The sequence below is a fragment of the Malus domestica genome, chromosome 04 (genome assembly GCF_042453785.1).
Source record: "Malus domestica chromosome 04, GDT2T_hap1".
NCBI lineage: Eukaryota > Viridiplantae > Streptophyta > Magnoliopsida > Rosales > Rosaceae > Malus > Malus domestica.
The window spans coordinates 28,797,408-28,821,075 of record NC_091664.1 but is presented as its reverse complement, the minus strand read 5'-3'; the positions used below and the strand labels follow the sequence as shown (position 1 = coordinate 28,821,075).

Genomic DNA, 23,668 nt, shown 5'->3' with positions numbered 1-23,668 from the left:
TACTTTTTTTCATTGAGAATAAGCATTCATTAGCCAAGATACTAGGTCAAGTATGTTGAATTAAAAACTTTGCCATTAAAAAAACATTCCGTAGAAATTTTAGAAAAATGAAAATCCTAGTTTATAACGGTAAGAATTATTGTTTTTTTATTCTGGTCAAATTAGGAACAATTATATAGAACAAGTTGGAGGTGCAATTTGGTGCATTTTTGTCCTAGATAGATGTATTTTTGTTTACTATAAAATTAAGAACATTTTTTTTTTTGTGAAAGAATTGAAACTCTTTTTAATCACTAAAGTTTTTTTATTTAATTAGTTGACATGGCCACTTAATATTCATTCTATTATTCTTCATTTGTACGTAAGAGGTCTTAGATTTAATTATTATCAAAGATAAATTTGAATCACATTAGTAAAATTTAACTCGCTCTCTCGTCTATAATCCACCATTTGGATTCTGAAATAATTTCCAATAGGCAAACTTATTACCAGATTCCTTACTAATTCGGAAGGCCGAGCAACGCAAGTCGCCGCGGAACGCCACCCATGACCAGCCGCTGACATCACCGCACCCCCCACCATTCCCTGGCGAGAAAAGCCCGAGAAAGTCCCGGGACTGGGGGTCCCACTCCCATCCGCACGGCTTGATAGTCATCGTTTCCCTTCTTTGTCTTCAGCTCTTGTCTTCCTTTGTTCCGCAAGACACCTTCGCCGACGTTACTTCTCCTCACTCTCTCTCTCTCTCTCTCTCTCTCTCTCTCTCTCTCTCGTTTCATTTATAAACCTCATCCCCCTTCCTCTCTCACTCTCCTTCTATATCCTCCTTTTCCAGCAATCCTCCCCGGTACCACAACACCATGGCTCCGCTCTTATCCTGCGCCGCCAAGCATGTGGTCCTCGCTCTCTTCCTCCTCTTCTTCCTCTCACCGGTTGGAGCCCAGCCCAGTCCGGACGGGTCCGACCCGTACCAGTACCAGCGGTTCAGCCCGCCGTTGGCCATCATCATCGCCGTACTGATCGCCGCCCTCTTCCTCATGGTTTTCTTCTCGGTCTACGTCCGCCGCTGCTCCGACACCTACCAAGCCGACACCATCCGCGCCGGCGGCTCCCACACCGGCCGATCCAGACGCGGCGCAGCATCACGCGGTCTCGACGCCGCCGTCCTCGACACCTTCCCCACCCTTGACTACGCCGAGATCAAAGGGCTTAAAATAGGGAAAGAGGAGCTCGAGTGCGCCGTCTGCTTAAACGAATTCGAGGACGACGAAATGCTGCGTTTGATCCCCAAATGCGACCACGTGTTCCACACTGACTGCATCGACGTGTGGCTGATGTCGCACACCACGTGTCCCGTCTGCCGGGCCAACCTCGTTCCGCAGCCCTGCGACTCGGCACCACAACTCACTGAGTTGGGATCGGAGCAGGAGGAGGGCGACGTCGAAGCTCAAAACGACGCCGTAGACGCGGAACGGGAGAGAGATGACCTGGGAATGCTAGCACGGCAAGAACCTGAGGTGTTGAACATAAACCAGACGCTTAATCGGAACCGTACACGTGGATCGAGATCGAGCAGGCTGCGGAGATTGTTCTCGCGGTCACACTCGACCGGACACTCTGTGGTCCAACCGGGAGAAGACACTGAGCGGTTCACCTTGAGGTTACCGGTTGAAGTCAGGAAACAGATTATGAACCGGAAGCTGAACCGGTCCACTAGCTTATTGGTCTTACCCCGAGAAGGGAGTTCGCGGCGTGGGCCCCGAACCGGCGAGAGTAGCAGTATTAATAGAGTGAGGAGCTACAGAAGGCTCGAGCCGTTGGACCGGCAATTTAGATCGGACCGGTGGGTGTTCAACAAAACGCCACCATTTCTCACAAGGATGTCAAGTCGTTCGTCGCCGAAAGTGGCGGCAATTGACGGTGAGACACCGGCCAAGCCGGAAATGTCTAGGAGCAGTTCGGCTCGGCCTCCGGTTTAATTAGCTTTGGTTAGTTCGTATAAGTTTTTTTTATCTTTTCCCCTCCACTGCTTGGGTCAATTTGTTCAATGTCTATAAATGTTTTTGTACCTTATTTATCAGTTTTCTTGAACTTTAAATTTGAAAAGACCGGGTGTCCTGTAGATGACAATGTTGAGACACTCATATATTATACACAGTCAATGGAATGAGTTGGTCTTACAAATTAAAGGATCTTGTTTTATTGGGCGACTTTATGTATAATGCATTAGGAAAACGAGATTTTAAAGTGTTTGTAATTCAGTTGGTCAATATTATACCGTAATCTGTACAAAAATTAAAGGATCTTGTTTTATTGGGCGACTTTATGTATAATGCATTAGGAAAACGAGAATTTTAAAATGTTTGTAATTCGGTTGGTCAATAATATACCACATTCTGTACAAAATCTCAAGTTTAATTTTCACTCTTCTAATATTTTTTTAATTTAAAAAAGGACTAAGGACAACTTGAAGAAAATATCAAATTAAAGAGGTTTTTGGGAGGGAAAAATACAAAAGGACCAAAATTAGTTAAAACTTGTATTCAGATATTTGAATTGAACATGATGACCCTAAATGAATGGGAGGGAAAAATACAAAAGGACTTCTTGTTGGACCAAAAAGAAATGAATTCTTTGTTCTTCAAATGACTTGGTCATCGGTTACCCTGGAAACTTTTCAAAAAACAAGAGCCACACATTTTTCGCTTGGTTGTGTCCACACTAGGGTTAATAGTGTTTTTCTTCACTTACAAGTGATTATAAATAATGTGTACATAGACCTGTAAACAAGTTGGGTTTACTGGGTTTGGGATCGGGTTCAACCCGACCCGTTAAGCTAACGGGTCACCCGAACTCAACCCGTTAAGTTAATGGGTCATCCGAACCCAACTTGTTAAGCTAACGGGTCACCCGTTTCAACCCGTTTCACCTGTTAACCCTTTTTTTTTTTTAATTACACTGTGTAAAAAAGAAACCTTAGCATCCTAGTGCTTGTGCTAGCCACCTCTTTCTTTCATTTGGTTTGTGTGCATATGCAAGTCGTGGAGTGATTTGATGAACACCCCGAGCTTTATTACGAAACAACTGAGTAAGCAATGATGTAACAAAACAACTGAGTGAGCAATCAACATATAATAGAGTTTTGTATTGAACTACATCAATCAGCAAATTCTTATCACAACCCAATTCATGATTTAGCATATAGATATGAATTATTGACATGTAAGAGAGAGAGAGAGAGGGAGTTAGTGAGACGTGCATCAATCGATCAGCATGTGCACACCAAAACATTCAGGAACCAACAAAAAAATCTAAGACCCAAAATTTTTCTACAAATTCTAATCAAAACCCAATTCCCGGGAGGCCGGGAAGAATGACGCTCTCAGCTCCTTCACCACCGATGAGGCACCTTCTTTGTCATGGAACAAAAAATAGCTCTCAATTCTAATAAAAAACTGAGAAAATTAGTCGAAAAATATAATCTGCAGAAACAAAAAGTAATCGCCATGGAAGAAGAGGTGAAAGGAAATCAGAACTTACCGGAGAGAGGGTGGCAGAACTCAGTGAAACCTTGATTTTTGAGGAAGAAGATGAGGGAGAGAACGGCAGCCCCGGAGAGGAATGTGCAGTCTAGGTTCAAACGTGAGCGAACAAACAGAGAGCTAGGTTTTCTATTCCAACTATGAAATTACACAAAAGTCCTCCCTAATGGGTGTTAACAGGTGCTAACGGGTTGACCCAAAATGACCTGTTATTTAACAGGTGACTAACAAGTTGACCCGTTAACCACCCAACTTGTTAAGCACCCACCCAAATACTAATTTTAACGGGTCAGGTTCAAAATGTCAGCCCCATGTGTACATAAGAATTTCATTATTTGTGCTTTCGATTATCATGCATAATAACATGCTGATTATTGCATACTTAGGTGAGGGAAGAGAGATTTTTTAATAAAACACGGATCGGTACTCCACATATTATGTACAAATAGCGAGAAGTTTTTTTTAAGTATCTCTCCACTTGTTTAATATAAAGTTAATGTGTTTGTATTCCGAACATACTGAAAAATTTCTTAGTGAGGAAAAAGAATCTTTTGCATAATATGTGATTTGTTACTTCGGAGTTTGGAGTGTTCCCCCTTATAATAATAGTGTGGAATATTTGACCATTTTGTTTGGCATTCATCGCCCTTTTGGTGCTAATTGTTCGGCAGTTTATGGAAGCAACCGATCGCTTTTTGGGCCCCTCCTCATTCCAATATCTTATCTTGTGACTTAGGGCACTAATTCCTGCCACTTTCCAATCTTAGAATATATAAACTTTTTTTTTTTTGTTGTCAAAGCATTTGAAAATTGAAACCCGACTGTTTAACTATAAGAAAAAAATAATAAAAAATCCAAAAAAAACTTTAATTTCAATGACAAATGATTAATAAATGTGTAGTGAATACTACCAGGAAAAGGTAAAAATATAGTTTTTCGTTAAAAGTGAACGGTACCGGAAATGTTTCATTAAAACTCCCTTAATTATATTGTTTGGAAATTACCAACCCCCCTCTCCTTCTAGCACATATTGGTATTCCAGTTTCTTTGACGTTTTCTTCTTTTGACTCTCAAGTGCCCTCGAAATTGAATCTAAATTAAATTTCAAAATGAACCGATTTACCGTTCATAAGCACCATGTGTTTCCAGATTTGCTATTGTTTACTTTGTTGTCTTCCAATTTTTCCTATCTTACCTTGTTGTCAAATTAATGAAACAATATTCTTTGACACGTGAAATTGCATTCCCTTTGACCCCCGATGCTCTCTTATCTATTAGCCTAAGGGTCTTTGCTAACTCGCTCGCCTTCAGCACCATCAACAATTATTATTGGTATCGAATTATTATTGATTTTTTATTCTTTTTTATTTATTTTTTTATGCGGAAATAAGTGTCAAATTGGCTTATCAACAGGGTTGTCATACGTTTTGGTTAGAAAGCGATTATCCCCATTCAGATGATTTTGTTCCTCCTTGGTCTCTCCTCCTCTTGGGATTTATTTGTCGGTCGGTCTGCATGTTGTAATTGATTTTAAAAAAAAATTAAAATTTTTTAGAATCTTTGTTTGATCAAATTTTGCAGTAGAGATGATGTAAGAATCACGATCACATATTTATGTTGGTGTAGTTTGTAATTACCAAACTACTTATTAGATTAAACCTCATGACGTTGGAATCCAAGTTATCAATGCATGCTATTACTAATCACGGAATAAATTACGTTTATTAGTATCACACTCACTTTTTCAGTTCACTGCAGAAGGCCAGTTTGTTAACAAATAACGCGTTACAATTGCGATTTGTAATCAACACGACACGAATACGAGAAAGACTACATTTTGCTAAACCTACGACTTTTAAATTTTCAATGAAGTGGGCTTTAATGGTCCACAACCCATCATCACTTCAAGCCCAAGCCTGAAACCCAACACCACCTACGCAAAACCATCAACGTACTCGAAGAAAGAGCGGAAGAAACAGAGAGAGACATGGAAGACGAAGACGGAGGGCAAAATACAGAGTCGGACCTGAACAAAAACAAGAAGAAAACAGTGATAAAAATACCGTCTTTTCAAGAAGTACTCGAGAGCTCGCAGTCTAAATCCACCCCACCTTCTCTCTTCACTCCTTCACATAGCTTTTCTCAAGCATTTGCATTCGTCAAGTCCTCTGAGTTCTACTCGCCGCCTCCTCCCTCCACCGCCGCCTCACAACCGCCGCAGGCCTCAGACGCCACCAATTCGAGGTACCCTTTTCACCAATTTCAATGCAGACCTTTGTGTTTGTATAGTGGACAGTTTTTATTTGGATTTATGGTGGTTTCTGATTGAGGAAATGTGGGTTATTGTTTGTTTTGGTGGGAAATTGTTTATTCAGAAGTTACTGTGATTCTCGTACTTCTTTTCTGATGGGCGTGTGAGAAGAAATAAAAGAGAAGTTTTTTGAGGTTTTGGTTTCTGAAAAATTTGATCTTTATGATATTTGATCTTGCTGTAATTTGTAAACATTGACTTTCGTTACAACCCAACTTAGCATTTCGAAATGTTAGGCTGATAAAATATTGGAAACTAAGTTTAGAGAACTTTCTTGAGCTTTTGATTACTTAAAATTTTAATCTTTATGATGTTTGATTTTGCTATGATTTGTCAGCTTTCATTTTTCTTAGAACCCAAGTGAGCATTGAAATCTTAGGTTGATAAAATGTTGGAAATCAAGTTCAGAGAGAAGTCCTCTTTATTGTATAAGAACTCAGCAAGGACAGAGCTTCTAGTTGATTGAACTATTAGGTGGTTTGTTAAGGTTTGTGTTTTCTTTTTCTGGTTATCCGAAGCTGAGATGCTTTCGTTCTTTGCTTTTTGGTTTAGGCAAACTGGCCAATCTGATGTTCCGTCTTCATCATCTTCACCTGCGAATGCAGTTGCATCATCTTCATCTGTTCAGCGTCGCAATGCAATTCTTGTGAGCCACAGACAGGTCTAGTACTCTTCATCCAATGGTACTCGGTGTGTTTTTCTGAGAGTTTTAGACAATGCATTGCATCTTTTCAAATTTAACTGTTTAAGATAATGGTACTTCTTCCTTACGATTTGAAAGTTGGCATACTTTGGCTGAACAGTGAAACATGAGTAGAACTAATGAATATCAGGTAACCATTGACCACATTTTTGAAATTTTGATGTGCCGATCTTAGTATCTTCAGTAATGGTGTCGTTGACACTGGCAGTTTTCAAACCTTATTATGTATGCGATATATGCGAAGTCCTTTTTTTGCAAGACTTCTTAAGATTCCCTTATTCATATGTTTATACATTTTGATGTCAGTGTGTACGAAATTTGTGACAGAAAAAAGGCTGTAACTGCACAAAAGGATAAGATGGGTTTTTGGTTAGTTTTAGGGTGTTGGTGTAGTGAATGATTAGCCAATTTGATGCATCCATTACTCAGTACTTAATTTTGAAAATTAGATCTGAAAGTCCATGTTTTACATTTGTAGCCTTACCATGATACGGGGTCTAGAATAGCTCCAAATATTTATTGCCACAAGCAGAGTAAAGTTCATGATCAGCCTTTGCATCTTTTAGCAATTTTTCACTCCGCAGTCCTATTATTGCGAACTGAGTGTAAAATTTAATTCCTCCTTACAGAAGGGAAACCCATTGCTGAAACATATTAGAAATGTGAGGTGGGAGTTTGCAGATATTGTTTGTGATTACTTACTTGGGCAAAGCTCATGCGCTCTCTATCTCAGGTTTGAACATTTGCACGTACATCATACCAAGTTATATATATGTGAATCTATAGCCAGGATGCTGTGGTAAATATGATACAACTGTTATGTGAAAACTTACATAGTGTGACAACTTATCCAATATGATTTCTCATCTAGCTACCTTTGCATTTATTTTCTCATGAAAAAATGGAATATCTAGATGGAAATTGACTAACAGTACACAGCAATGATATCGTAGTTGCCTTAACTTTTGAGCTTGAGGTGCTTTTAGACTCGAGTTGATGATGCCTAACTCATGCTAATTTTAATACGATGAAACGTATAAGTTGATTTTGATTTATATGATATGTATGTTGACCAATTGTTGTAGTCTTCGGTATCATCTGCTGCATCCAGACTACCTATATTTCCGTATCAGAGAATTGCAAAAGAACTTTAAGCTTCGTGTTGTCCTTTGCCATGTTGATGTGGTAAGCCATTGTGCCAATATTGTCTTTCATAGCTTTATCGGTAAAGTGAGCAGTTCTTTTTCTGGCTTTATAATAGCAGACTTGCTCACTATTTCTATTGGTTTTCAGGAAGATGTAATCAAGCCTTTACTTGAAGTTACTAAAACTGCTCTGCTTCATGAATGCGCATTATTATGCGGTTGGAGGTATAAGTATTTTGTTTTGAACTGCAAGCCAAAAATGTAAACTTGGCAACAGTCTTTTTTTCCATGACTCTGATATTGGAAAGTTATATTTGATATTCTTCTCGTAAGCTTTTCAAGAACATGATTAACCATTTTAACGGGGATCAAGTATCGTTAAAAGGGTCTCTGTTTGTAAAGGTGTTTAGCTTTAGCTTACTCAGGTAGCTTAGTTTTTGTTAGATTCTTTGACCCCAGATGTGCTTCTAACATGTTCTTTTATAGCTTGGAGGAATGTGGTCGATACTTGGAGACTATAAAAGTCTATGAAAACAAGCCTGCAGACATTATTCAAGGTCAAATGGATACAGACTATTTATCGCGGGTATTAGTACAGTTGAGGTCAACTAATCAGTTATATTCTTCATGTAGAGAAATTAGAGTCTTATCAAATTATTTGCTTAATTTGCGAAAATATCTGGTATGGATTGTAAAATTTATGACACTGAATTCATTGAACTGAACCTTGTCTATTTTGGGTAGCTAAATCACGCATTAACGACAGTTCGACATGTTAACAAGACTGATGTTGTCACCCTTGGTACTACGTTCGGGGTATGCCTCCAGTTTTGCACTGAGAATTCATTGGCAGATAGTGTGGTTTTTACTTTTTAGTTTTTAGAAATGTTGAAATATCATTCTCATGTTTGCAGTCTCTTTCTCATATCATGGATGTTTCCATGGAAGATCTAGCTCGTTGCCCTGGGATAGGAGAGCGTAAGGTATTCGCTGTCGACCTTTTTTCTTTTTAATGTTCAGACCAATATACGATGGGAGGCATAACAATTGTACCTTTTTTGCCTTGCTTATCAGGTGAAACGTTTGTATGATACATTTCATGAACCATTTAAGCGTGTGGTTGCCAGTCGCCCTGATGTTCCAGAAACCTCTGTCCCGAGCAATGCTGAACCTCGTTCAGTGGATGAAGATAAAGCAGCAGAGGAAACAGAAGATGAAAGCAAACGTGGAAAGAAAGAACGAAAATTGAGTGTTAAGTCAGCCTTGTCTGCTGCCTTTTCCAAATATGCTGATAAAGTTAATAGAAAGGGCATCAACTCGCAAGGAGAGAAACAAGGAGAAAAAAGTGCTGCCATGGAAGCTGAAACTGAAAACGAATGAGCAGAAATTCAAGGTTAGGTTCACTGTAACTGTTGCATTCTTCGCAGCCGGTAGTTCATCGACAAAGTTTCATTGCCCGAAATCTATCTGCTGATACCACCATCTTAGGCGGATTTACGGTTCTAGAAATGTATTCGGGTTATTGTTAAGCCATTAAAGGACCATGTTTAAGAAATTATTACAAATTTACACACGAAACGCTCTTCTTGTACGTTCATCTTTGAAGTTAAGGGTTTGTTTGTAACTTTCTTAAATGATTGAGAGCTTATTCGGTATCCTTCTTGGATCCAATTTTTTGTTTTTGATATCAAGTACTAAGTAATTTAGTAACGTTCTTCATTTTTTAAAAACTACAAAGTATTTTTAAATGGAATACCAAACAACTTCTAACTATATATATTTGCTTTAAGAATACACTTGGTCATCTGTCAGTCGTCATCCACTAGAAAAAGAGAGGTTCAACATAAGGGTGGAAGTTGGAATGATGTTTCCGATATCAACATTAAAATTTTCGAATCCGAAAATATCTGTGTATGAATATTTTCAAAAATTAGAATGAAAATTGGAATCCGCTTAGAGATTCTGAATTTCCAATCTGAAGTTTTTCGAAGTGTTCTGAATTCTTTTGATATAAAAAGTTTCAAAATATATTACAACATACAGTTATATAGTAAAAAGGATAAGCATATATTACAGCACAAATTAATTGGATTTATACATATGCATATACGAAATATTAAGTTAATTTAAATATACTAGCCGATCAAGAATGCATGTGTACCCTTGTTTTCAGTGAAAAAAAAAAGAAGAGTAATGTTACAATCACGATTCACGACCTAGTTGTACCATCTCTCTAATAGAGATAGGGTCTGCCAACGCAGGTGGATCTCATCTTTATTGGAAAGATGATACAAATGATGATACAACTAGATAGTAAGAGTAACATTTAAAAATAAATAAGTTGCCAAAGCACTGGCTGATAAGATATCTGAACAGTTCACTTCATTTTGTAGTTTTCACATGAACCCTAATACAATTTTTTTATTTTTTATTTGGAGAAATCCCTAACACCTTGGACTTGGTATTTGGTTATGAAATCTAGACGAACCAGAGGAAGCACCATAAGAGGAGTTTTGAACCAGAGGAATTAGAGACGGTACCACGTCCGTCATTAGAGGCCGATATTCAGCTTCCGGCTGCACACACATTGCTGCAATAGCTGCTATCTATAAGAACAAAAATTATAAAAAGAAAACTTTCAGTTAGTTAAAACTCCAAGAATCCATAAGTTTTTGCTAATGATTATATAATTAATTGGAACGTCCTAGCTAAGCTGACCTGAATTAGATCCCGCTTTGAGAATTGCCCCTGAAGAGCTGGATCAACCATTTCCAATACTTTCTCTCTGTTAGTTAACCTTGGAAGAGCCTGATTAATCACAGTACAATAAAAATTATGTACATTTTAGTTTCATTTTGCATGCATGCATACTCATCTGTTAACAGATTTACAATTGACGTACCCATGAAACAAGGACATGCTCTCCAGGAGGCCGTTTTGTGTCTACCGGCACACGCCCTGTTAAGAGCTCTAAAAGAACCACGCCGTAGCTGTATACATCTGATTTTGTGGTGAGCCTTCCAGTCGAGGCATACCTATATCATCAAAGGTCCAAAAAATTAACGAAAAATAAAAGATCGATCACAGATATTAAGTTAAGAAACTAGTACTTACACAATGCACTTCTTGTACACAGGCATTTGAATTCTCTTTTAATAAAATGATTTCTGCACACATCTGTTCTCTTTTTGCAAGTCTCTATATATTTGTTTTATTCAATTCAACAATTTGAATTACCAAGTGTTGACAAAAAAAAAAAAAAAAACGAATGTGCGAAAATTACTTCTCTTTTGTTATAGTCCATTTTGCTCTACCCAAGTAACAGTACTGAAGATGATAAAAAAATGACAGCTAAAATAATAGTGACAGTGTATATACACCCATGTGCATGCATGCTTCTATTGCAGTGCCTCTATGTTTGTTAGCATCTGAGTGGTAGCTAGTGAGAGGGGGCTCCATTACAGATGATGCAGCACTCACTCTGGTGCCAGATAACCGGTGGTCCCTAGCACACGCGTTGAAATCTGACCGTTGATCTTGTCAGAACCCATCTTGGCCAATCCGAAATCCGACACCTTGGCACGAAAATTTTGATCTAGTAGAACATTGCTGCACTTGAAGTCACGGTGTATAACAGATGGGATTGCATGTTCATGGAGGAACTCAAGGGCCTCAGCACAATCAAGGGCTATCCTCAGTCGGGTCCCCCAATCCAACGGCTGATGATTGTTTGTAGGATGGAGATGGCGTTGCAGAGTACCATGGGGCATGCATTCAAATATGAGGAGCCTATGGTGCTGGTCAGCACAATAGCCAAGTAGCTCCACCAAGTATGGAGAGTGCAACCGGCTTAGTAGATCCACCTACAGTAAGGAGAAAACGGGAAGATAAAAAGGCATTGGGGGTAGCCTAGTGGTGATAGCGGATAAGAGTATTTTATGTTCAGAGGTCGAAATCCTTCAAACTTACTAAAAAACAAAAAGACAAACGCAGTTGTTATTTTTAGTTTTCTCTCAAACCCATGTGCAGGAATTGAATAAAACAGTTTAGAATGATTTTGAATCCTGAAATTTAGGGTCTAACTTTGTTTAATAAGATATAATGCACACATTTTATAAAGAAAACTCCTATATCAAAACATTTGAAGGAAGCATAATGTGTGTGTGAGGGAGGGTTGCTTAAGTCAACCCACAAGATTTGCTTTCCCAAGTGAGGTTAGACAATCATAAAACACTAGGAGCTCGTTTGGATGCACTTTTAAAATGACTGCAAGAGTTTTTGGTAAAAATGTTTTTAGAACCAATCCTTAGAAAAAATGCAAGTAAATTCTGAAGAAAAAAAACACTTAAAGTGCTTCCTGGAAGAAGCACAAGCACATAATTGGTGCTTCTTGCAGAAAGCATTTAAAGTGCTTTTGGAATCCAAAAACATTTTTATTAAAAGCGTTTTCAATCATTTTAAAAACATATCCAAATAAGCCCTAGGACTAGAAGGTTATAGTATTTTTTGAAAGAAGTCTGTTTTGTGTGTGTACGAGAAAGGGAGAGCCAAAAATCTTTTTTTCAGAGGCGATCCAAAAATCTTTTAGTGGAGGAGTTGGGATAAATATATATATATATATATATATATATATATATATATATATATCCTTCTTGTTCTTTGTCCCTAAATCACTTGTGCCAAAGATTTATTAATGGAAGAGGACTTGCTTGCTACAGGATATACTCATCTTCCTGTTGCATCTCATCACGTGATGGACATATATGTCCATATTTCAGGCAAGTTCTCTTCCTTATTCATGGAAAAGGAGTTAAATGAAACGGAGATGCAAAAAATGTGCTGTGTTAAACTAATCATGCAATGGCAGCCTATGTATGAAACTAAAAATTAAATGACATCGTGTTAGTGGTCGAGAGTTTTACAGTGGCGTTCTAAGGGGTGTAGATAAGTCCTCCTATTAATGTCACTTAGTACTACAGTCTAATGGTATTCCTTTTCACTTATAAGTGAAATGTCTTAGGTTCGATTCTCATAAAAAACGAATTTGAACCACATTATTGTTAACCCATTGTGAGGCTAAGTCCACCCCTAGTGTAGATAATAACGTTTGTTAAAAAAAAATTAAAAAAAATTCTCTTGTTAATGTACTATGTATCTTCTAATGCACATGAGTTTGTGTTGACAAACAAATGAGCACGTCTAAAAATGACAAAATGACATTAATTTTCAAGTCAAATGTATTCAGAAAAGAAGTGGGATAAAAAACAAGACAGAAACGAAAATTAAGTAAAGAAATACAAGGATCAAATCGGAACAAAAAGCTAATAAATGAAGTCACTCACCTCAAACCTGAAGGCACGCTCCCCTTGCCTGCCTTCCCTGCGCAGCATCTTAATTGCTGCCACTGTCCCATCTCTTAGGACCCCCTTATACACCACTCCAAACCCACCATGCCCTATCACATTTGCCTCGCTGAATTTATCAGTGGCTTCCTCAAGTTCTTTGTACGAGAACACTTGAACTCCTTTGTCTGCAGGTGCCTTTAATGGCCTTCCAGAATTCCCTCCTTGGAGACAACCACCCTTCACATCTGCCCCAATTTCACGCGTACCAACATTAGAACTTGGACTTGCACTTGCTCAAAATCATCTGTTTAATATCAAAGTAGCTCCTAATACAGGAGTACAACTTCCTTACAACAGTATATTTAAATGTTATTGACACTGTCATGCGTTTTAACGTTCTCACATAACATAACGGCAATGTCACTTTGGCGTTATCCTAAGCGAATTATTTCTTGCCGTGCGTTGCACATGGCATTGCATGATTGAATGGGGATATGGCAATAGTGGCATCTTGATGTATGTAGTTAAGTTTCTCTCCTGGTAGTTGGTACAAATAAAATGAAATAAAAGATGGGGCGATGTTTAATTACCTGGGCTAGAATTGAAGTCCACTGCGGTTTGAGCAATGGACCTGCAACTTGTATTGATCAAGCCGGTGTTCTCCTTGTAAATATTGCCATTTGTTTTCGTCGACTTGACGAGCCGTCGAAGCATTAGTACGATGAAGATTATAGCAAGAAGGGCCATAACTGAGATGATGGAGATGATGATGATAAGAACAGATTTTGAAGGAAAGTTTCCCTGGTGGTGTTGGTGGTGGCTGTACGGTTGGTGTTTATGAGTGTGGTTTTTTGCGGCGAGGTCAAGTGGCCCTGCGGATGCAGCAGCGGTGGTGTTAACTTCCATGAGAGCACAAAGCAATGCACGAGAGAGAGAGAGAGAGAGAGAGAGAGAGGTGAGGTGTAAGTTTGCATATGGTGTAGAGTTGGGGGTTGAGTTTATTTCCCTTCTAAGTAGGATGCCATCTCTCTTTCTTTCTCTCTTTTAAGTTTGGTCATTTCACATGATCCCTCTTTATCTCTCTCTATCTCTATCTCTGCCTCGTGAATAGCTGGTTCTGTGTACTTGCTTCGTCTCTTCTTTTGTATTTTCTATAGGAATTGTCTTTGTCCTTCAGAAGGCCTTGGAGGTTTTCGTATCGATTCTCCACTCAAATCATTCAATATTTTCTTCGTCGGTAGTTGTGAAAATCAAATTTAACAATTAAAAACACTCGTAGTATTAGCACTCTAAAGCTCCATCAACAAATTTCTAATAACAAAAAAAAAAAAAAAAAAAAAAAAAAAAGAGTATAAAATATCGCCTAACATACTGGAAAAGGGTAGTGTTATTCACACATTTTTTTTACCTCCCACAAACCCTTGTTACTTTTTACCCATTAATCTTTTTCAATTCATTCGATCCAACGGCCGAAAATTGAAATATACGTATGAGAGATAAAAATAGGTGTGTGAATAATATAACACTCATAAAAAATCCCCAACCATTATTACCTAATTATATAAAAATCCACGGCTTCCGAAAATTCCGCATTATCTGGATGCTTATATGACTTGCTGACATGTGGATAATGACTTTTTTCACCGGTTGTGAACTTGGCAAATGTGCCAACCTAACATAATTGCCACAAAAACGAATAAACAAACAGTAAAATAGCAGCTTCAAACCCAGAAGACAAGGAGAATAAGTTGAAACAAAATGCCCATACACATTACATGCGACAGGTCCTTCCAACTAGGTTTTATAGGGTTAAAAAAAAGTAAGTTCATTATCATCTTTGAAGGACATACCTGTCATCGGGTACATACCCCGTGTCTGTCTCACCCTCGCGGTAAGTCCCAAAATAAGTCACGTGAGGAGGAGGAGAGGCATTGCGTGAGGGTGTCACATAGACATGGGAAATATATTCCGTGACAGGTAAGTCCTTCGAGGATTATAAAGAACAATCGGTTTCATACCAAGAGAGAACTAAATTGCTCTTTTTGTGTGAGAGTAACATGTGGTCCTTTCATTTGGTACAAGTTAGCTGGTGCATAACATGTTAAAGAGTCTCAACTACGCAAATGAAATTAAGTCTTCCCAATCTGATACCCAAAAGTATTTGAGATCCTAGCCAACCAAACATGCATCTTGATCGATAACATGCAAAAGACATCATCGATAGATTCAGTAAAAAAGTCGTAACGTTTTACAATTCCGTCATTCATCTGCAAAACCAAGGAACCTGTTGATAAGCTTGGCAACTGGTGTCGCATCACCTGGATGGTAAGGAACGAGAGAATCCAAATTCATATCTGCTACAACGTGATGAAGTGTCTGCGGGCGACCATAGTACAAATGCTTCCTGTCTGCTAGTTCTTCTGCCAACTCACTTTGATGGTTATCCATCAGATCTTCATTCACGACAACAATTAAGGGCTTACCAAGCCTCAATGTCTCAAATATGCTACCTGACCCTGCGCCACAGTAAATTATATTCACATAAAACATCGTGGCCAAGAAAATATCTGAAGCATCAAAGTAAATAAATGGCTCACAATCAACAATAATTTTTACACTTCGTCTGTACTTTTACGTTATACAATTTTGACAAAAATTCTTTGAAAATTGATGAATTCAAAAACTATCAAAAGCACTAAACTAAAATTACAAACTCTAGATGAGTGTCACATTTATGATAGGAAAAGAGATGAAACTAATACATAATAGTTACCGAGTCCTCATGAGGATCTCTTTCACATTTGCTTCCTTGCAATGTCTAAGATTCTAACAGGACAAATTAGCGCTGCAAGTCTTTTAGCTGAAACTACGTGCTTTTTAGAAATACATCAGAACACCCGCAAGTCTTTTATTGACCAAATGGTAAAAAATGCAGAAGGATAAGAAGACGCTATCAGAATAATACCTGCATGACTGATCACAAGAGATGCGGCTCTCAGGTGGTCTGCAATGCTTGAAGAAAAAGTGAAGTAATCAACAGCAAGGGGCTCATCTCCTCCTTCAGCCTGCATCATAAAAAATGTTGACGGGGAAACAAAGAAAACGAAAAAAGCATGGATAGACTATGACCAACGCATATGTTCTAAATAACGAATAACAGTTATCTTGCTGAGTTTCCAATAGCTTATTAGAAGATTAATTTCTTCGTCGTTGGGATAGTTCTAAATTCATTGAATCACAGACAAACATTTAACCTCTATCCACATAGGAATTGAATATCAACACTACAACTTCCCATGCTTTTATAGCGGTGGAGCAACTTGAACCGAAATCTAAAATAGCAAACGGGACAATGCATTCTTTGAACATCCACTTTTCACCCCTTAAAGTTTGTTACTTTAAATTAGATTGTGAAGTACAACTACTAATCGCATAATTCGTGCAACCTGAAAAATCAAAAATACCTTTGTTGGAATATAGGATCCGCGCCCCATTTGGATTAGAAGCCGAGTATACCCTCTTTTCGACAACTCTTCTTTAAACTCATGTGTATCCACCGCTCTAACAAGAGCATCAAAACTAGTAGTTCCAACAGTTACAAAAACTGTCTTCTGAGCCTTCACATTAACCTCAGAATCCCCCATCTAAAACCTCGTCAGTTTCCGAAAAGCATGAACTACTCAACCCTATATCCAATCACAAGCAGCAAGAAACACAATCACAATAAAAACAACTGAGGAACTAGGAATTGAGAAAATAAAACTATTTTCCGAAAACAAATTGGTCAGTATACGATAATCAAATACATTCGAAACAGAAATTCAATAGACTAAAACTGATACTAGGGGTGGGCACGGGCCGGGCCGGGCCGGGCCCAAATTTGTAGGAACCGGACTCAACCCGTTTTAAAATGCAACGGGCCGGGCTGAGCCGGGTATATGAATTTTGAGATTTGGAACCGGACCTAACCCGGCCCGTTTTAAACGGGCCGATTCGGGCCGAGTCCACGGGTCCAATTTACTTTCTTTTTTTTTTTTTTTTTAAAGAATAGGTTGTTTGGATTGTGTATAGAAAATCTGTATCATCTACTTTGTAAATATTTTCCCAAGTACAGACTATTGCATTAAAAGATAAATTACAGGCTAACTTAGCGACTACATAAATCATTTGAACATATAGAATAATGAGAAAGGCTCTGCTGTTAGTACAAGGCGTTCGCAGCCTTCTCCCTGTTCTCAGAGGGGTGAAATACATATTTCCCTGCCAATAGTTACAAATAAAAGCTTATAAAGAGGAATTTACATTCAAATCCAATTTACATGAAATGGTCATAGGTAAAACTTAAAAGGGATTTTGAATACCTACTCCTGATCATATTGCATCTCAACGTCAAATTGGGGATTTCGAATCAATTAAATTTCAGAACTTGAATCAAGTGGACTTACATATTATCAGAGATTGTTGGTCCACAATGAAACTAAATGCAGCTGTGTAACTTAATTGACTGGAATTACAAAATTCTCCACTAAATTTTCTCATCGACCAACAATTATCTAATTACATTACTTGGATTTACAGAAACGTTCCACCAATCAACCAAACATAATCTAAATAAAAATACTAAAATCTGAAACAGAATATTCAAATATATACAAGTTTGAAACTATCACAGGACACACATATATTCAAATTCAATTTAATTCAACAGAAGATTCAAATTCAATTCACCTAAAGATTTGAAATTCGAATAGAACAGAGGTCAAGATTCAAGAACCCAACAAAATCCCTAAATCTAGTGCACCATTACTATCTCTCGTTCGAGCACAACAATTTTGGTTATGTTAATCAGAGCATCAGCATGTGGGGCTTTCATTCGGTAATCCTATGAAGGCAAATTTATGAACCTTCCAATTCATATAAGGCAAATTTATAGATTCGGTTTGGGGTTTTCTTGAAATCCCATATGATTACTGAATGCAGAGACTCAGAGATTGCAGAGTCAAAAAGGGCATCTATCTAGAAAACCCTAAATCCCTAAAAATGTCGTACCCAGTGCACAAGGCTCCCGCTTTACGCAGGGTCTGGGAGAGGTGAATGTCGGCTAGCCTTACCCCCATTTATGGAGAGGCTGCTCCCAAGTCTCGAACCCGAGACCTACCGCTCATGGGCGAAGGCACTTGCCATCGCACCAAGTGCGACCTCTTCCTTAATCCAGCAGTAGCTAGAACAAAAATAGGAGTCTCTCTGCGTCTTTCCGAAGGAACCTTATGTTCTGCCAATGTAATTAGTGGTTCCAAAGATGCTCTTACTCCCGACAAGTTTCCAACAAATTTATCCAAACCAGGCTCAGTTTGCAGACAGTGATACTTACAGCTCTTTGAAACCATACCCTTAGTTGAATTATCCGGATAAGAGTACAACAATGTAGGTAATTCCTTACCACTAACACCCATTCCCAGCCACTCGTACACATTAACTCGGGTACCCGTGCTTCCACAATCAACAACCACAGTAAAGTATGACCCTTTAGATGCACTAGCACTACGGCCTTTCACAGAATTAAATCCGAAATAGGCACCAAAGAACAAGAGCATTATAACTATGATCATAATACTTGTTTTAAATGCCTGTTTATATTGAGTGGATCCCATGATTGAGAGCTTAAGTTTTGAAGGAGATTTGGGTTCCATAGATGCATCACCAACAAGAATGCATCCCAAATTTAATAACAGCTCTTTAACGCTCACTTCACCTTCAATTTTCCGTCAAACCCCACTCTGAAATACACTGATTGTAGGATTAGAAGAGAGATAAGTTTCAATTTAATGTCTAATCCCTTTGATGAAAAATCATTCACCTCTACATTCACACATACCATGGATTATGATCCGATCCAATCCAATCCCGGACACCAAACGATCCCTAAATGTTATTGTTACAAGTCAACTAGGAGATAGCACAATAGTCTAAAGTTGAAAACCAATCAATGTCCTACTTCCTTACTACTCAATTGATCAAATTCAAACCAAATCGAAAACCATTCAACTGAATGTGACCTAATCGACATAACTTTCGCAATCTCAATTCGATGAAGCAAAATTGAAAATAGCCAGGCAAAGCTGCAGAAAAGGTCTACGCAAGCAAACTTCAGTATGTACATAAAAAGTGAGCTGGAAAACCTACAAAATCAGCATTGAACAAACAAATCTGTCATGCCTTGTTCGATGTCCAGGATTGGATTGGATAACTCGCTGGATTCAATCAGACAATCCTAAATACCAAACAGAGCACAGGAATGCAAAACCCAGCTGCCATGATTAGCCAAAAGCCACAAAGTTTCCATCTTTGTCAAGAAATCGGAAAAGTAGTTTGCTTAAAATGGGCATCACAGATGAAAATGATAGCTAGGCGAAAAAGGAGACGTGCAAAAAAAGGCATATAATATAATTATGCGGAAAATGACATGATTGAAAGAAAGAGATCTGAATCCAATCCAATCCACCCAAATCAAGAAATGCCTGAAAGAAATTAAAGCAAAGCAGTGTTTACCTGAAAGAAATGATTGAGCTGAGTTTTTTTTGTTTTCAACGGAAGGATCCATCCATCAGCCTTTCTATCTCCATAGCGCTGAGTCCTGACCTGCGCTTTCCCACCTAGTTCACCGATCCCTAAATCTAAAAAATTATTATAGAGAATAAGAGATTGCAGAATGCAAAGACTCCAAAGCGTAAAGATTTAAGAAATTATACTACCTTAATTTGGGAGGACATGAGATGAAGGTGGTCGATTTCGATTTGCAGGATGATGGTGGTGTTCTAGATGGCGATGATAGGGTTGTCGCGATTGGGACGAGACGGCGGTGATGTGGTTGGTGATGGTGGTCGTACCTCGCAAGTCACCAGAGAGAGAGAGACAGAGACGGAGAATTGGCGATGGCTGCTGTCGAGGAGGAGAGGAAGGTTTCCGTTTAAGATGAGACTCGGTAAGGAATTCATAAATTCCAGTCAGTAAATTCCAACAAAACCAACTTTAAAACTATTGAACAAATTTAAATGCATTTCTTAATTTATACACAAATTTATAAAATTGGCAAACCCAACAGTTAAAAACTTATTCGGAAGAGGAATTCAGATACGAAATAATAAACCCATCAAAAAGACGGATTACTCACTCACTGAATCACAAGAACCTGATTACGTTGATCAAATTAATCAAACATTGAAAGCCAAAAGAAATTGACATAGTAATGAAAAGGGTACCGACCTTGAATATCAGGCTAGTGATCTGATTCCTTAATTTCTTGTCTTCACCATGACTGCAAGCTTCGCCATCGCTGCTCAGACTGAGCTTGTAAGAGAGAGGAGGAGGAGAAAGGTGCGCGCTTTGCACGCAGAGAGTTTTTCTTTTCTTATTTTGTTGAAATGCCCTTGAAATTGTAACTTAATCTCACTTTAACCACCTAAAACTCAATTTGTTCCACTTTTTTTCCTACTTTGTAAATCTTGAGTTATTTTATGTCATTTTCGTCCGTTCACTCTAAATACGTATTGAATAAGACTTTGCATTCATTTTGTTTCTATGGCGTGTTTCATTTTTTTTTACAACCGGCTCTTCATTAATCTCTCTTAACAGTGTTAACCTCCTAATCCGAGGAAAATATAGGTTTTTTAGCCAAAATGGTCCATAAGATTTACATAACTCATCACTTTAGTCCATGAGATTTGAAATCAATAGAAGTGGTCCTTGATTTTGTCCATCATCAATCATTTTGGTCATTCCTTGAAAAATTAAGGACCAAATGACAAAAATACCCTCAATTTAATAAACAATGGGCCATAATATTTTGACAAAATTTGAGGGTATTTGTGTCATTATATCTTTATTTAATGAAGATTTTTCAAGGAATAATCAAAATGATTGATGGTGGACAAACTTAGGGACCACTTCTATTATCTCAGGAACTAAAGTGAGGAGTTATGCAAATCTCAATGATCATTTTGGCTAAAAAGCCGAAAATATATTAATTTGCTAAGGCCAACCATGATTCAACTTCCTAATTTGATTGCATAATAAAAATGAAGATTTAACCCCTTTTTTTTTTTTTGTGCAGCCAGCGATATTCTAACAACTCTTAAACGTGTAAAGAGGCTTTTCTCCTCCCTATTTTTCTTCTTGAAGTCATTTTATTTCAACTTAGATCAATTAGTCCAAACACTTTTACCAATAACTCATTTAGTTTGGAGCCTCTTGCTACTTCTAAGCGGTGTGTAAAACGAATATTTCGTATTTGCTATGTGACCAAACGTAAATACGAATGAGATACCCGTTTCACGTGACATAAACTTTTATCTCGCCTCATATACTTCCCAATGTGTATTGTGCTTTTTTGGTCCAAACAAAGAGAGGGAATATTTGAGACACAAGTTAGCATAAGAAGGAAAAAGAATGCTAGGGGAAGTCTAAATGTACGAGAGCAAAGGAGGGGAACATAAATATTGGATTAGAATTGAAACCTTGGGAAATAGAGTGTTGTGTTAGCAATTGGAGTTTCCTTGTGGCTCTCACCACTAATTTCTGTCTTCATGTATTATACATCTGCAGTTTTATCATTTGTGAACACATGCGTCATGGAAAGACCTAGATCATCCATGTGCTCTCATCTCTGCATTGAAATCTTAAGCCTAGTGGCTCGGCATCTCTCGTTTCATGATCGTTTTCGGTTCGGTGTGGTATGCAAGAGTTGGCGGCAAGCTGTCCTTGATGGGGTTCTCGTCGACCTATAAATGACATGCCATGGTGCATGAACTGTGCTTGGTTTGTGCATGAAGGAAAAATCATAAGCATACTGGTGCTCTCTGATTTAATGCCGATACAAACTTACTCCGTTCGACAAGTCATAAGGGAAGAATCGAGAGAATTGTTCGTTGGTGCGAAAGTTTGTGCTTCGAAAAAGGGTTCGTCGCTTCCAACTTCTCTCGATGATTGTCGTGTTTTTATTGTAACCCATGCTAATTCTCCAGATGCATGTCCAACTTCAAGTCTGGAAGACATGGGACTTGTAGCCAGTCTGATGGGAATCTCTACTTATTACTATCCGAGAGTGTTCTCGAATTGGACTTGTCACTTAAGAACTTGTGTGTCCCTTGGTTAATCAAATAATGGCCCTTGATTCTCTTTTGGATGAATCTAATGGCTATTAATTTGCAACTCTTTACCAAAGGTTGCAACCCAACTAAAGATGATGTTTAGAAGTCGGCAAAACTTTGCCAAACAATAGGCCAGGCTTCATTGCATCAACAAGGCTTATTCACACATATCCACACTGTATGTGGGGTGAACATAGTTTGAAGGATAATGTATTTATGTGCTCCTTGAAGCAATTTTTCATCCTTCATCACCATCGTAACACACATGTTTACAAAATTTCTCCAACAAATTTGCCGACATCGGCTATGATTCAACTTCCGGATTCCATTGAGAACAACAAATGAATGTTCAACAATTTTTTTCGTGACAAAACAATATTCTAAACTACTTTCATCCACAAAATGTGGATTCGATATCTTGTGTAAGAGAATAAGCATACTTGTCGACTTCTCTAACTCAAGTATTCAATGAAAGTTCTCTAGCTACATGGAAAGTTTGATGTGAAATATGGGCTTTGTTTCTTTTCTTTTTTGTTTTGGGCTGCGGGCATTCTTGTCTCTGTTTTGCCTTTTGGGTCATATTATTTCGGCTTAAATCAACTGGCCCAACCCCTTTATCAATAGATCATTATTTTGGAGTTTTCTAATTCTAATTGAAGAAAAAGAACTAGGTTACTGTATTACTAAACTCCAAGGCACCGCGAGTTAGGAGCATCATAGGAGATATCTTTTGTATCCATGATGCATAAAATGAATGTCTCGCATTTTTATATCATACAAGTGTCTTCGTCCATGAGCGGTAGGTCTCGGGTTCGAGACTTGGGAGTAGCCTCTCCATAAATTAGGGTAAGGCTAGCCGACATTCACCTCTCCCAGATCCTGCGTAAAGCGGGAACCTTGTGCAATGGGTACGACCTTTTATTGTGTTTGATTATGAGTGTGACTTAAAAAGTTCAATGGACAAAGGAAGGGAATATTTGGGACGCAAGTTAGCATTGGAAGCAAAGGAATATGAATCTCTCCCCTCCTCTTCCGTTCTCTCTTACTTTTCTCTTTGTATTTCTCATTTTATAAAGCACTATACATGAAATATGAATGTAACTTAATTGTGAACGTCAAAATATAAGGAATTAAAATGACAAAAAAGAGGAAAATTAATAAAAATGGCTTGAAAATTTTGAGTTTTAATGATAAAGACAAAATAAAAGATAAAGTGAATAGTATCAGAATTGACTTTTTAGTGTAAAAGTATTATTTTTCGTTAAAGTAAACAATACCAAGAGTTTTTCGTTAAAATTAAAAAAAAAATATTAGAAGAGAGAGGTTTCAGATCCGGAAGCAGAAGGAAAAAGGGATGCTTGGGGATGTTTAAAAGGTTTGGGATACGAGAACAGAGGGGACAAAAGTGAGGGTCTTCAGTCGTGATTTGAAGTTTAAAGTGAAAAAGCAAACTGAGTGTCTATGACTTATGACCGTACT

At 38.1% G+C, this 23,668-nt stretch overlaps 4 protein-coding genes across 9 annotated transcripts; 2 read left to right on the top strand and 2 right to left on the bottom strand.

Annotated features, from left to right (window-relative positions):
• Nucleotides 1-289: 289 nt before the first annotated feature.
• On the top strand, nt 290-2,186 carry LOC103427695 (E3 ubiquitin-protein ligase ATL6). Its single transcript, XM_008365767.4, has one exon. It carries the CDS (start codon nt 858-860, stop codon nt 1,974-1,976), a length of 1,119 nt encoding a protein of 372 aa, XP_008363989.1. The 5' UTR covers nt 290-857; the 3' UTR covers nt 1,977-2,186.
• A 3,283-nt stretch (nt 2,187-5,469) lies between these two features.
• LOC103427694 (DNA excision repair protein ERCC-1) lies at nt 5,470-9,369 on the top strand. Its single transcript, XM_008365766.4, has 9 exons — nt 5,470-5,783; nt 6,403-6,511; nt 7,183-7,286; nt 7,639-7,738; nt 7,847-7,923; nt 8,185-8,284; nt 8,443-8,514; nt 8,613-8,681; nt 8,773-9,369. Exons 1-9 carry the CDS (start codon nt 5,527-5,529, stop codon nt 9,076-9,078), a joined length of 1,194 nt encoding a protein of 397 aa, XP_008363988.3. The 5' UTR covers nt 5,470-5,526; the 3' UTR covers nt 9,079-9,369.
• Nucleotides 9,370-9,848: 479 nt separating this feature from the next.
• On the bottom strand, nt 9,849-14,385 carry LOC103427692 (probable serine/threonine-protein kinase PBL7). The gene is made up of 6 exons (XM_029101463.2): nt 13,634-14,385; nt 13,041-13,288; nt 11,179-11,561; nt 10,601-10,733; nt 10,417-10,506; nt 9,849-10,304 (listed from the first exon to the last, which is right to left on the bottom strand). The coding sequence occupies exons 1-6, from the start codon at nt 13,947-13,949 to the stop codon at nt 10,143-10,145; spliced, it is 1,332 nt and encodes a 443-aa protein (XP_028957296.1). The 5' UTR covers nt 13,950-14,385; the 3' UTR covers nt 9,849-10,142.
• Nucleotides 14,386-15,053: 668 nt separating this feature from the next.
• Nucleotides 15,054-20,482, bottom strand: LOC103427691 (uncharacterized). Of its 6 annotated transcripts, none has more exons than XM_070820855.1 (6): nt 20,307-20,482; nt 19,796-19,982; nt 19,593-19,717; nt 16,508-16,729; nt 16,009-16,108; nt 15,054-15,559 (listed from the first exon to the last, which is right to left on the bottom strand). In XM_070820855.1, the coding sequence occupies exons 4-6, from the start codon at nt 16,685-16,687 to the stop codon at nt 15,303-15,305; spliced, it is 537 nt and encodes a 178-aa protein (XP_070676956.1). In that variant the 5' UTR covers nt 16,688-16,729; nt 19,593-19,717; nt 19,796-19,982; nt 20,307-20,482; the 3' UTR covers nt 15,054-15,302. The 6 variants fall into 6 exon arrangements, with proteins under 6 accessions (XP_070676956.1, XP_070676957.1, XP_008363984.3 ...); XM_070820856.1 differs by having other exon boundaries at nt 16,508-19,222; nt 19,796-19,979; nt 20,307-20,478; XM_008365762.4 differs by having other exon boundaries at nt 19,796-19,979; nt 20,307-20,478.
• Nucleotides 20,483-23,668: the final 3,186 nt, after the last annotated feature.